The sequence below is a fragment of the Toxorhynchites rutilus genome, chromosome 3 (assembly GCF_029784135.1).
Source record: "Toxorhynchites rutilus septentrionalis strain SRP chromosome 3, ASM2978413v1, whole genome shotgun sequence".
Lineage (NCBI taxonomy): Eukaryota > Metazoa > Arthropoda > Insecta > Diptera > Culicidae > Toxorhynchites > Toxorhynchites rutilus.
In genome coordinates, this window is record NC_073746.1 from 191,751,306 (window position 1) to 191,766,279 (window position 14,974).

Here is a 14,974-nt window from a genome sequence, read left to right on the forward strand (position 1 = left end):
ACCCCGTCCATAAGGTTCTGTACAACGTCAGGTTGTAGTTTTTTTGAACAGAAATCCATTTTCTCTTGAAGTCCGCCTCCGATTTGACAACTTTTGGGTTCTTCCGGAGGGCCTGCTTCATAATCGCCCAATATTTCTCTATTGGGCGAAGCTCCGGCGCGTTGGGCGGGTTCATTTCCTTTGGCACGAAGGTGACCCCGTTGGCTTCGTACCACTCCAACACGTCCTTTGAATAGTGGCACGAAGCGAGATCCGGCCAAAAGATGGTCGGGCCCTCGTGCTGCTTCAATAGTGGTAGTAAGCGCTTCTGTAGGCACTCCTTAAGGTAAACCTGCCCGTTTACCGTGCCGGTCATCACGAAGGGGGCGCTCCGCTTTCCACAAGAGCAGATCGCTTGCCACACCATGTACTTTTTGGCAAACTTGGATAGTTTCTGCTTGCGAATCTCCTCCGGAACGCTGAATTTGTCCTCCGCGGAGAAGAACAACAGGCCCGGCAGCTGACGAAAGTTCGCTTTGACGTAGGTTTTGTTGTCCATTACCAGGCAATGCGACTTCGTCAGCATTTCGGTGTACAGCTTCCGGGCTCGCGTCTTCCCCATCATGTTTTGCCTTTCGTCGCGGTTAGGAGCCTTCTGAACCTTGTATGTACGCAGGCCCTCCCGCTGCTTGGTCCGCTGGACGAATGAACTTGACAAATTCAGCTTATTGGCGACATCCCGGACCGAACTTCTCGGATCACGTCTAAACTGCTTAACTACGCGCTTGTGATCTTTTTCACTGACGGAGCATCCATTTTTGCCGTTATTCACCTTCCAGTCGATGGTTAGGTTCTCGAAGTATCGTTTTAGTACTCTGCTGACCGTGGATTGGACGATTCCCAGCATCTTACCGATGTCCTGATGTGACAACTCCGGATTCTCGAAATGAGTGTACAGGATTAATTCACGACGCTCTTTTTCGTTCGACGACATTTTTCCAAATGTACGAAAAATTAACAGTGAAGCATGGCCAACGTGATCTATACACTCTTATATGATTATAAGCGAAAGCTGAAGATATAATTCATAAAAATTAAATTTCTACAGCGTTTTTTCCGTGATGCAATTTGATGTGACACACCCTTTATTAACCTTTTCCTTCACAACATCGAGTCTCACTCGTGGTGCACTTGCATTTCATAGGGCGCTACGATGCTCGGCAGATTAGTGAAATTACTCCGATGCTTGACTGTGCTTGCCTTTAATCCGCTCTTTTGGAAATTAAATAGGCTAAGTCTAAGGAGTTAATTTTATTGAGCACTATTGTTGTATTATGAAGTTTTCATCGGTTTTAATCACAAATACTTTTATTTTTAGCTGTTCAAAACGAAAGAGACAGAATCAGCTGCAGACATTCAAGTTTAGAAGACGCCGACACATCGAATGGATTATCGGTAAACTTTTTACTGAGAGCTGAAAACTTCAGTCGACATTTTGGAGCAGCACTTGATAATGCCAACGATGGTGATTGTGATTTATCTACCAAGCGATTTGCAAGCATTAATGATGTTTGTGACTCAATGAAGCAGCAGCTGCTAATTCTGGTGGAATGGGCAAAATCAATACCAGCGTTCGCTGATCTTCAATTGGATGATCAGGTAGCTTTGTTAAGGGCACATGCTGGAGAGCATTTGCTTTTAGGACTTTCAAGACGGTCGATGCATCTCGAGGAGATGTTGTTATTAGGGAATAATTGCATCATAACGAAGCAATGTCCAGATTCAAAAATGGCACCGAATCTCGATATATCTAAGATAGGGGCAAGAATCATCGATGAACTTGTGAGTGCCATAAAAGACATCAAACTCGATGATTCGGAGCTGGCTTGCATAAAAGCTTTGGTTTTCTTCGATCCGAGTAAGTACACTATTCATTTATCGTCTGTAGAGTAAGGTATTTATTATTCTGGCAATTTTAAATTGAATTTATTTACACGTAGCATAAGTTCATGAACATTTCCTGTCTTGTTCATTTCCTCCGTAGAACACGTAACTACGCATATGTATTTTTAAAATGTGCGGAACGGAAACAGCCTCAATAACCATAACAGATCTACAATGTTATCCCTAGTGTTATCCATATGAGTTTCAACCGTGTCCGGAGAGAACGCTTCATTCCATGTGCGCCTTTTTTCTCTGCGATTTTTCCGGGAATTGTTTCAACACAATACCATTTTTTTTTATTTAAATCGTTTATTTTTACAGGCTCAGTTACATAGGTTTAAAGGAGCCGAACTCCTTACTGTATTGTTACTAGTATATACACATTTTTCCTTAATTCTAATGTTAATAATATAGGAAACCGATTACTCGCGGTCGACTCGAGTTTAGAAGGGTGACATATTTTCTTCAGGAAAAGGAGGGGATATGAGGATATGTTGACAATGATCACACTCGCACTCTCAATCACACTTTCAATCACACTCATCACACTCAATTCTTAAACCTATCTTATATCTAATATGTATTTACATTTCATCTTATTCTTAAGAAGGGATCCGATCTCTCACAAAGGAAAAACTAAGGGTATAAGGACAATCACACACGAAGATCGATAGCTTTAAGGAATACATATATTTGGGACATGTAATCAAGGTCTAACCGAGCCAACACGTCTCTCACCGGCATCATGGGCTGCCTTCCTCGGGCCCAAAGGGTGACTACTAAATTCGATCTGGCGACAAGATACAGCTCGCACGACCAAACAACGTGCTCGATGTCGTGGTAACCTTGGCCACAAACACAAAGATTGTTGTCGGCAAGATTAATACGAAAGAGTAGCGCATCTAACGAACAGTGATTGGACATGAGTCGGGAGAAGGTGCGAATAAAGTCCCGACTCAAGTTCAGACTTTTGAACCATGGTTTGAGGCTAACCTTAGGGATAATCGAGTGGAGCCACCGGCCCAATTCATCTTCGTTCCATTTGCGTTGCCAGTTAACTGTGGTATTTTTGCGGACTAAAGAATAAAATTCATTGAAGGCGATTTGACGCTGATAAATATCGCCTTCAATTGCACCTACCTTTGCTAATGAGTCAGCCCTCTCATTACCCAGAATTGAGCAATGTGAAGGGACCCAGACAAAGGTAATGACATAACAGCGTCTGGATAGAGCACTCAAAATTTCTCGTATTCTCTCAAGGAAGTACGGCGAGTGCTTTTCCGGCCTCACTGAACGGATAGCTTCGACAGAGCTAAGACTATCCGTTACAATGTAATAGTGTTCAACAGGTCGTGAGGCGACGTTGTCCAGCGCCCAGTGTATCGCTGCCAATTCAGCAATGTACACTGAGCAAGGATTCTGAAGACTGTGTGAGGTGCTAAAAAATTCGTTGAACACTTCAAATCCTGTGGACTCATTCATAGAGGACCCATCAGTAAAGTACATATTATCACAATTGATATCCCCATACTTTGCATCGAAGATCGTTGGAACGATCCTCGATCGAAGATAATCTGATGTTCCATGGATATCCTGCTTCATGGACAGATCAAAATGCACAGAGGAATTGATGTAGTCAGGAAAACAAACACGGTTGGGAATATACGAAGAAGGATCAACCTGCATGGAGATGAATTCATGATATGGACTCATGAACCCAGATTGAAAATTTAGCTCGATCAGCTGTTCAAAATTTCCGATCACCAATGGGTTCATAACCTTACACCGGATGAGGAACCGAAGAGATACTAAATTGAAGCGATCTTTTAGTGGGAGTACGCCTGCCAAAACCTCGAGACTCATTGTATGCTTTGAGGGCATACATCCCAACGCAATACGGAGACAAAGATACTGAATTCGCTCGAGTTTAATGAGGTGTGTTTTGGCAGCTGATTGACAACAGAAACTGCCATACTCCATCACTGAGAGAATAGTTGTTCGATACAACATTATAAGATCTTCTGGATGGGCTCCCCACCAGGTGCCGGTAATTGTACGGAGAAAGTTTATTCTTTGTTGACATTTTTTACTCAGATACCTAATATGGGCCCCCCAAGTACATTTAGAGTCGAACCAGACCCCAAGATACTTGAATGACATAGCATGAGTGATCGGTTTACCCAAAAGTTGAAGCTTTGGTTTTGCTGGTTTATGCTTCCTAGAAAAAACCACCATCTCTGTTTTCTCCGTGGAGAATTCGATCCCTAGGCCAATGGCCCAGGTTGAAAAATTGTTCAAAGTATCTTGTAAGGGTTCTTGCAGGTCGAATTCGTTTGATCCTACGACAGACACCACTCCGTCATCTGCAAGTTGTCTTAGGCTGCAATTTTGTGTAAGGCAATTGTCAATGTCGCTTACGTAGAAATTGTACAAAAGGGGGCTTAAACATGAGCCCTGGGGGAGTCCCATGTAAGAGACCCGACTTACTGCCGAATCTCCGTGAGAAAAGTTCAAATTTTTCTCACAAAGCAAGTTATATAACATATTATTCAATAGAGGCGGCAGACCCCGAGATTGTAATTTGTCTGACAAAACCTCTATTGAAACAGAATCAAAGGCCCCCTTTATGTCCAAGAATACTGAAGCCATTTGTTTTTTTTCGGCGTAAGCCATTTGAATTTCTGAAGAAAGCAACGCAAGACAATCATTCGTCCCCTTGCCCCTGCGGAACCCATATTGTGTATCTGAGAGTAGGCCATTCGTTTCAACCCATCGATCAAGGCGAAACAAGAGAATTTTCTCCAATAATTTCCGTATACAAGACAGCATTGCTATTGGGCGGTACGAATTGAAGTCGGACGCGGGTTTTCCGGGTTTTTGAATAGCTATAACTCGTACTTGTCTCCAATCATCTGGAACAATATTATGCTCCAGAAACCGATTGAATAAGTTCAACAAGCGATGTTTCGCCACATCAGGGAGATTTTTCAGCAAGTTGAACTTAATTCTATCCGATCCCGGAGCAGAATTGTTACATTAAAGGAGAGCAAGAGAGAATTCTACCATCGAATACTCGGAATCAAGATCGCACCTATCTTGTGGTATATCTCGAATAATTCTTTGCACTGGAGCGGAATCGTGACAAACCTTTCGTGCAAAATTAAAAATCCATCGATGTGAATATTCCTCGCTTTCATTGGATGAAGAGCGATTTCTCATGTTTCGAGCCACTTTCCATAATTTTTTCATTGACGTTTCTCGTGATAAACCTCCCACGAAATTTCGCCAATAAGCACGTTTTTTCCCTTTGATCAAGTTTTTAAATTGATTTTCAAGGTCCAAATACGTTTGAAAATTCTCAATGGTTCCACGTTTCCGAAAAGCTTTAAATGCATTCGATTTATCTCCATAAAGCTTGGAACACTGGCCATCCCACCATGGATTGGGAGGCCTTCGACGAATAGTGGAACCTGCGATGGGTTTCGTTTGAGCGCGAACCGCGCTGTCATAGATCAAACGAGAAATGAAGTTATACTCCTCCAATGGAGGCAAACCATCTCTGGAATTGATGGCTAGAGCAATCGCGTCCGCATATTTTTTCCAGTCAATGTGTCTTGTGAGGTCGTATGCCATGTTTATTGATTCAGAAGAATTCAACCCATTGGTGATAGAAATTTTGATTGGCAAGTGGTCACTACCGTTGGGATCCTGGATTACATTCCACTTGCAATCTAACGATAGTGAATTCGAGCAAAGCGAGAGGTCAAGAGCACTTGGGTTAGCAGGAGGTTTAGGTACACGTGTTGTTTCCCCAGTGTTCAAAACGGTCATATTGAAGCTGTTACAAAGGTCATATATCAACGATGAACGATTATCGTCGTACGGTTCCCCCCAGGCAGTTCCGTGAGAGTTGAAGTCTCCCAAGATTAATCGTGGCTCAGGAAGGAGTGAGCACATGTCAACAAGTTGCTTGCGGCTAACCGCAGCTCTCGGAGGCCAATACAAGCTGACTATACAGAGGTCTTTGCCTCTGATGTTTGCATGACAAGCAACAGCTTCGATCCCTCCAATAGGTGGAAGGTCAATTCTAAAAAATGAGTGACACTTATTGATCCCCAATAGTACCCCTCCGTATCTGTCATCGCGGTCCAAGCGTATTATATTAAAATCGTGGAAAGAGAGATCATTTTGAGAAGAGAGCCAGGTTTCGGATAGAGCAAAAACATCACAATTGAGTTTATGAATTAGAAATTTGAATGTATCCAATTTAGGCATAAGACTACGACAATTCCACTGTAAAACAGTGATATCTCCGACCTCTCTATTTAAATTAGACATCAAGAGAGATAATCATTGCAAGGAGGGGCCATGTTTGCATCAATTGCTGCAAAATTGTCTTTAGTACTGGAAGCATTGCGGTGACAATGGTTCTGATGGAGTCGGAAACATTAAAACATGTGAAGATTTGATCCACAAGGTCAGACAACTTTATAAATCCCGATTGGGAAGTTGAACTTGACGGAAAAACAGGGACAGTTGGGGTTTTTGATGTCCCCTCGAATGCTGGGTCGTTCGAAGGTGAACTATTACCACGGAGGCCAGGAGGGACCTGATTTTGCTTATCCGCTGCACTCGATTTTTTGGGAAAGCTAACAGGGGGTATCACCGGAGGGACTTGTCCTTGAACTTTGGGAGTGGTCACATTTTTGCGCCGGGAATTCCCTTGAGAAATAAACGGCGTGCCCCCGTTAGCTGTGTCCGCTTCCATTTCGTCAACTGGCAACGTAGCGAAGACATTGTGTGTATTGATTGGTTGTTGTTCTTGAGCCAGTGGAGAAGCGCCCTTCAAAATTTCTGCGAAAGTGCGTTTAGAGCGTTCCCTCAAAGAGCGCTTCTGTTTCTCCCAGCGAGCCTTGTATGTTTCACAAGCTGAGAGCATGTGTGGGGATCCCCCGCAATATGGACACTTATGCTCAGTCGCACTGCAGGATTTCCCCACATGTTGTTCTCCGCAAGTGGCACATCGTTCTTTATTGGCACAATAAGCAGCCATGTGACCAACTGACTTGCACTTTAGACAAGTCATTGGCTTTGGAATAAAAAGTCGCACGGCTAACCTCAATTTATCTACCATCACGTAGTCAGGGAGAGCTGAACCAGCGAAAGTGACTCGAAACGAGTTGGACAGCGTAAATTTCATTTTTTTCTCCTTCATGGGAGACTGTTCCGAGCTGGCGGCAACCCAAGATCTTAACAGTCGTCGAGGGCAGTTTTTTAAAACGGCCGGTACCTTCACTCGTAATGTATTCGCACGTCAAGCCCGTTTCGGTTATCACACCCTCAATTTCGACTATGTGAGAGGGAATGTAAACCCGATACTCAATTGTAAAATGCTGATCGACAACAATCTTGTTTGCGTCTTTTCAATCAGTCACGACAACTCGCAATTTGTTTGGTCTAACCTTCGAAATTTCCGAAACGGAGGTATACCTTGCCAGATCTTTCGCGATCTGCATGACTCTCAACGTCTTTCCATTTGGCTTAGGCCTGAAGAAAACAACCCAGGGACCAGTTCCGGGCGCATCTTCTGGATAGACCTTTACACGGGGAGTGGGAATAACAGGGGGGGAAGGCGAGGACGGGGATTGAGAGTGGGAAGGCGAAGGTTGAGAAGGAGCGGGAAGAACAGAGGGAGAAGACGAGGTTGAAGGTAGAGTGGGATCGTTAAGGGCAGATGGGAGAATTGCTAGTTTTTTGGAGGGAGGCTTGGTAGGGTTAGCTGACTCGTCCCCAGAAAAAGTATCTACCGTATTTGGAACACGTTTGAGTGACTTTTTTTTATCCGTTAGGTGGGAACTAGAGTCAGAGACCTCCATATCCGAAGGTCCCCCACTCTCTGCCATTTTAAATTTTCACTTATATTCTAAGTATTTTTTTAAACAATATTTCACAATAAAATAATTCAAAAAACAAAAAAATTTATTATTAAATTATTAAATATTTTCTCTCAGTATATTTAATGTTATTCACCTATGAACGCACTCCAGTGCAGATGAACGGGAGCGTGCTGAAACTCGTTGGTGGTGGGAATGTGCCTACGACACCACTACACACAGTCGTCGGTGAAAGCTTACCCGCACTGTCACTGTTGGCACGATGACTCGGCGAAATCTCCAATGTCGGCGAAGCAGCGACAAAACAAAAACCAATGCTTGGCTTTCCGAGGATGAAAGCCTCTATCCACTTGCAGGCAGGGCACTTCACTCACTATCCAGATAGCGAAATGAACTCTTCAGTGGCAAAAAAAACAACAATCACGCGGTAACCGATAACGGAACTTGGACCCGACTTTCCTTCGTCTGGTTACTTCGGGCAATCGCCGAAGAATGAACACAATACAATAGATTCAAATAATATTTGCTTGAATTATCAGGAAATGAAATAGTACTCTAAATACACGTGTATAACTGAAAAGCGATGGACAATATTTAAGGAGATATTCCAGTGTGGAGGAACGAATTTCTATTTCAGAGCTAATGCGTTTTTTTTCAGACACTTTCGATTTACACGTGATCCAGGCTTCCTGGTTATTGACCGAACACTTTTACTGCATTTTTGGAAGTTGATTTGGTCACTTTTAACGATTTTGCTAACACGGCATGCGAGTATTCGAATTTTCGCGACGCGCAAACAAATTTTGATGTGTTGTTTTCTAATTTCACAGACACAAACCTATCAAATTTAGGATGTTCAGTTTTTTTTCAATGCACGATTGAAAGAAATGCATCAAGTTTAAATCGACCAAATTTGTATCGTTTTGTATCGAAAGGAAGTACATTTAGTACAAAATGGTATTACCACCTACATTTAAGCGTCATGAACGAACACGGCTTTCCCGAAAGCTGACAAGACTAAATCAGGCAACGATGAACGGTGTGCGGATCTCAGGTGAACTGTCGGAATCATTTGAGACTCACAGGGGACTTCGATAAGACGATGGACTCTCCTGTCTTCTCTTCAACGTGGCGGTGGAAGGTGTTATGCGGAGAGCGGGCTGCGGGTGTGGAGGAATTTGTCTACCTTGGCTCGTTGATAACAACTGACAACAACAACAGCCGTGAAATTCGAAAACGCATAGTCAATGGAAGTCGTGCCTACTATGGGCTCCACAAATCTTTGAGGTTCAGCCAACTCCGATCCCGTACGGAGTGTACCATGTACAAATCCCTAATTCGACCGGTTGTTCTTTATGAGCACGAAGTATGGACGATGCTCGAAGAGGAGGGCTGTTCGCATCGAATCCAGTAGGAACAAGAAGGAGAGGAGCCCAGCGAGCGAGGTGGTTGGACAGATCGTGTTTATTGGCGAAAAGTTGTGAATCAGATCTAATCTCTCAATGTGAATCATTGTAAATAAATAAATAAAAAAAAATAAGCGCAAAGCCAAATCATTTTCTTGCCTTGAAGGTGCACGTTTTGTCTCAATCAATTTGACGGTCTCCGTGCAAGACCGTGAGACCTCAGGGCGAGTTTGTGTTTAAGATCTTCAACCCACAATTGAACTGTTTTGGCGCTCACCAAGAAATTCAAAAAACAAAAAAAAACAACACATTTCACAAAAATTGAGAATGGACAGGTTTCCTTTGAAGATTATCCTTTCCAGAACCTATGCTACGAAACCCGACCCAATGACCTGAAAATGCTGAAAACAGCCACCAACACTTAATTTAAGTGATAATAAAGTTCATTCATATATTCAATTATCCAAGGAAATATAGTTTATCGTTTTAGTCTTGTTATTCCATTAAATTTTCCCTATTTACAACATTGTGTTAATCCGGCTACTTGCAAGTGGATCCCTAATTGGTCGAGAACAAGTGCACTTGCTGTTACCGGCTGAGTGGCGTCTTGGCTGAGGCCTGATACGTTGGGACGAAAAATATCTAACCGTCCAAAATATCTGGGTAGAAGCCTTCCCAGATTTGTACCTTCGCGTGAAGGAAATCTATTCAACCGAGAACCTTCACGCTCGTTTGAATCCACAGGATTCAACTATTGTCGTGGGTTATCGTAACCAAATCTATTGTGGAAATTCGGCGAAGACATTGACGACCATTTACCATTTAGAGCATCGTCTGAACAAAAACATGCGCTTGTCGAGTCTTTCTTGTCTGCTTGTCTTAAGCAAATCAATGTGTACAGCTCGCGGCGATTATGACTTCACACGAAGTGATTACAACGTCGTATGGATTGAACAGAATTTCTTGACCTTCCTGACATTGATGCAGCGTTCTTTGCCTTCTGCGACATCATATATCAAATAATCCAAGATAAGTATACTGTGCTGTTAAGTGAAGCCTACTATGATGGTTTACATGAAATTTACTTTCGAATTTACGGAATCATAGAATCTTTGTGGCTGCTGTAGTCAATATTTCTCTGACACTGCTACTCCTGTAAACCTCTTCGTCGAATTGTTTCGAACCATTTACGAAATTGGTCAAGCTTCAGCTCCACAGCAACACATCGATAAGGGAAGGGAAGTAACTTTATACCTCTCAACTTTACTCTGTTTATAAAATAGTATGCGGTCATCTAAGCTGCGCAGGCTCTTATATGCTTGTGTGGAACTTACTTACTTTCGTGGCAGCCGTGAAGATCAGCCTTCTTCACCGGTACTCACGTGAAAGGCAGTCGGGAAGATCAGCGTTCTATGCAGCGTTAGTTTCGTGCGAGTCTGCAGGTTAAGGGATTTCAGCTGGCTACGTAGTCCGTAGAAAGTCCTCCTAGAAGTTGCATTGTTATCACATGTCACGAGCGTGTCAAGATATACGAGTTTCTCAACCACTTCGAATCGTTCCCCATCTGATTCCATCTCAACACCAACGCTTCCGATAGTTTGTAAAAATCATGAGGTCGTCCGCGTAGACGGTCATCATTTTATCTCCGTGAACACAACAGTACTAGCAGGCATCTACACTCGACCGCTCAGTCCGAACTCATGTAGCACCTCATTCAATTGCGCGTTCCATACGCGGATAGACTGCTTCAGGCCATACAGTGCCTTCTTGAGTCTGCACACTTTTCCGTTTCCCGCTGCGAACCCTTCTGACTGAAGCATACAAATCTCCTCCTCCTTCAGCTCGCCCTGAACAAAAGCTGTGACTGCATCCATTTGGTGGATGTACAAATTGTACCGACTCCAACAGCATTCGGAAATCAGCATTCACATATTTATTTCCGTTGTCTGAAGGCAGGATTTCAGCTCCTTATCCGTTTTTCCCTCCGCGTTGGCTATGAATGATTTGAACGCCCCCAGTGCTTGATTTTAGCGTTTCAAAAAATAAAAAATGTCCAAAAATGTCATAAAATAACGACCTCCACCCAGCGACGGAATCTCTACTGGACCACAAATGTTGGATTGTATCAACTCCAACAGCCCTTCAGCTCGTGACTCGCTGCTAGGGAACGAGCGCCTCGCATGTTTGCCCTCCAGACAGGCTACATAATTCCTCAACGTTCCGGCTTGAAAATCGATTTCGTCCGCAATCCGTTTCATTTTCTTCAGCCCACCTTCGTGGAGATGTAAAAGACGTCGATGCCAAAGTTCAATTTCCTTTACCAGAAATGACTTCTCCAATCGATTGACTCTGTACAAGCCACTTTCCTCGACACCGGGATCAAAATCATTCGCATCGCGAACGCCCACGTCGTGAAATTTTCCCTTCCCCGTAGCTTTTCAATGGCCGGCAACATCACGGAACCTCCGCCAACTCGAATGCTTCTTGGTCCAGCTGCAGCTTCGTTCCCCCCATCTCCGATACCAGGATTGTTCCGCGACATCTTGACTTCGGATTTCTTCGGAAACTACTTCTTACTTGATACACTTTTTGAGATTCTTCAGTTAAAATAAAACTGCTTCCTAACTTCCGGTTATGGCCATTTGTCTGGGCCTATAACCTATTGCAGAACAAATGAATAAAACGACTTGTTCAGTTGAATGCTTGCAATGGAATGAAAATTTTATTCTATCTCTTAGCTACTAACAACAACGCTACTATGATTGCATTTATTTCGGACTTTCCTTCGATCTCTGAACCTATGAAACATAGAATTTTTTTTTATCCATTATTTCATTACTTGTTTATTTATCTTTTAATAAGACAACAAGAACTAAACGGAAAAAAATATTCAAAATTAGAATAGTTACAAGCTGCTGAAGTGAGGGAGTTTAAAAAAATTGCGCGGTTGCGTACACGATTACAGTCCTTCTGGTTATCATAAACAAAGAAATCGAACAGATTCTGAATCATTAAAGATGCCGCTATTTTTTGTTTTGATAAAATGGCGTCCGTTAGAAAATGAAAATTACTTTTTTGCCGGTTTTTATGGCGATTTCATTTTTTTTAGAAATAGAGCAATTCCACGCCAAATCAGTCGGCCTCGTTCATTTAAAATTTATTTTCAATATTTGTTACATCGTTTACAGTTACATAACAAGTTATTGGTGAATATCAACAATAAATAAATTATTTTACTTAAAAAATCATTTTTGGACCATTTATGTATTTTTTTGAAAATGAAGGTGGAAATATTTTCATGTGTTTTTTATTATTTCTATAAATTTTCACATTTTCATGCTTAGAATCTAGAATCTACACTTTTATTTAGTAAAAGCTCCGCTTTTATATACTGTAAGAACACAGTTTTCTGATTAAAATAACAGAGTTGAAAAACGAGGCATGTTATCTTCCGTTTGATAAGCTGATTTGGATAGTTCCCTTTTGTTTCCTCTAATGGTTCCAACTAGCATTGCTTTTTTGTCAATGAAATTGCTCGTGATATTTCATGTTAATGGCTTGACAAGTTCAGAACAACGTCTTCACTGAGAAGCATTGATGATATTTCCCCAAATAAGAAAAACCATTCGAAACATTCATTCCGATTGTATGCCAAATTTATTGAGTTTACTAGATTTTCACAGTATATCTGCATCTAGTTTTTGTCGTAAATAATTGCTTGTCAACTGTAATATTTTGCCCTGGTTGATAGCAAACTTGACTATTCTCAATATTCTCAAAGCTCCACAGGCATATAAAATCCCAGTAAATGAACATATTTCCGATAACTTTGTTGTTCAATCATTTCTCAAAATTGCAACATCTACATTTGTGCGTTTTTTTTATATGCTTGATAATATTGTTATTTATTACCAACGAGATAAGACCATCTGCCATGATGCAGGATTTTGCGTTACCTGTTGGCCCTTTCATACCCTTGAAAATACAAGTAGATGGTAACCTTCCAGGAACACCAGATTCGTCAAATTTTGACCACACATCTGTTCCGGTCTCCTGGAAAGTGTTTTCTGTTTCTTCATCAGAGTCCGCACTGCTAAGCACCCTACACCTTTTCCCGGATGTATTGATGACATTTTCATTTTCATCATTGGTAATCGACTCCTCATCGTTATGTTCAGTGTCAGATGTTTCACTTCGAACAAAATCTGCCTCATCTCCACATGATGGAATTTACAGAATTTATTGCATCTAATTCTACAGTACATCGAAGCATTCTTCACTTATTTTCGTTCACTTTTCCAATAACTCATTTTTATTCAACATTTATTTCCTGCATTTAGGCCTCAAAAGAAATGAAATAAACAACTTGTTAGAACAAGTATTACTGCATAAAAATTCGAATAACAATTACTACTTTAGATTTTTGAGAAACTGCAACTTATCAAGTATACGCCCAAAGTGACAATTTATCATGTACTTGTATGTTATCATGTGACGGTAATAAAAAATGAAAGGAGGTTGTGTCCAAGATACGACCGCATTGTTGACGTAGAACTACACTGTTATTTTATATAAGTCGCCATACATTGGTGGCTTGATACTACTAGGAATATAAACACTTCTCATCATTTTACGCTATTCTCAAAAGAAACGCTTATGTTAATATTACTGGCCTCGAAAAAAGTTCCATTACTTTCTCATGCTCGAGGGATGCGCAGCTGTCACTCTTAGCGGAGGAGGTTTTGCTACTGGCAAGCGAAATCTAACCACATACAAAATTCCAGAACGACATTTACTTTCTTGGTGACTAAACAAGCGAAATAAACTCTTTTTTGTTAATAACAACCCCAAATATTTTTTTGGCGCTCAACATTAACGCCTGCTTCGCCATAACGTTAGTTTAATGCATTGATGCATTCTCAAAGGCACCAACGAAGCCCTTATGATGACGGAAAACAAACAATGTTAACAGCTTGGAAAAAGACTGAATTATGCCACACAGCTTGTTCTCTGCTTTAACACCCATCGATGCGAATTCGCTGATGAGTTTGTCAAGAGCGACCGCATTCACCACCAGCGGGGGGAGCTTGATTTTGATTGCTGTCTGGGTAACGGCGTTTACATTTTCGACCGACGCGCCGAAAACGCCTACTTCGCTGTTGTTCGATGCAGTGTCACACTCGCGAAGGCTCAGTTCAGTGCGAGCTCTTTTCGCTGCACCAACATCGCGTGCAGCATTAGATGACGCTTGCCTCGAATTTTTTTTTGCTTCTGGCAATGCGTTCGTTTTTTGCAGGACTCGAGCCTGCCTTCATCTTCTTCTTGCTCATCACACACTATGCGAAGCGTCCAATTTATGACGCGGAAAGAAAAACACACGATATGAATAACGCCAAAAACGAACTGAAAAAAACCACACGACGATATCCAAGTTGGATTACCACAGGTGGGGTCCAATCTTAGATCGAAGCGCAGCGAAGGCAAAGTGAACTGGATTGCTCAACAGTCCGATGCCGAATGAAAGTTTGCCTTTTTTTTTGCATTAAATTCATTTTATTTATAAACATTTAGATCTATATATATATATATATATATATATATATATATATATATATATATATATATATATATATATATATATATATATATTCTTTTTACATTGTAAGTGATTTAGCTTGTTTGCTTTTCAACTCTGGTACTGTTAGATTGGAAATTAGTTGTAAGTTAAGCACATCGCATATTTTTTTTGTT

General features: G+C 41.6%; 1 protein-coding gene across 5 annotated transcripts in view; it reads left to right on the forward strand.

The window, feature by feature from the left end:
• Positions 1 to 14,974, forward strand: part of LOC129779753 (transcription factor HNF-4 homolog) — a 78,882-nt gene that overhangs the window by 49,344 nt on the left and 14,564 nt on the right. For all 5 annotated transcript variants that reach the window (XM_055787417.1, XM_055787416.1, XM_055787414.1 and 2 more), the window contains exon 4: positions 1,358 to 1,897. In XM_055787417.1, coding sequence (XP_055643392.1) covers positions 1,358 to 1,897 — 540 coding nt within the window. The remainder of the gene's footprint in view (positions 1 to 1,357; positions 1,898 to 14,974) is intronic.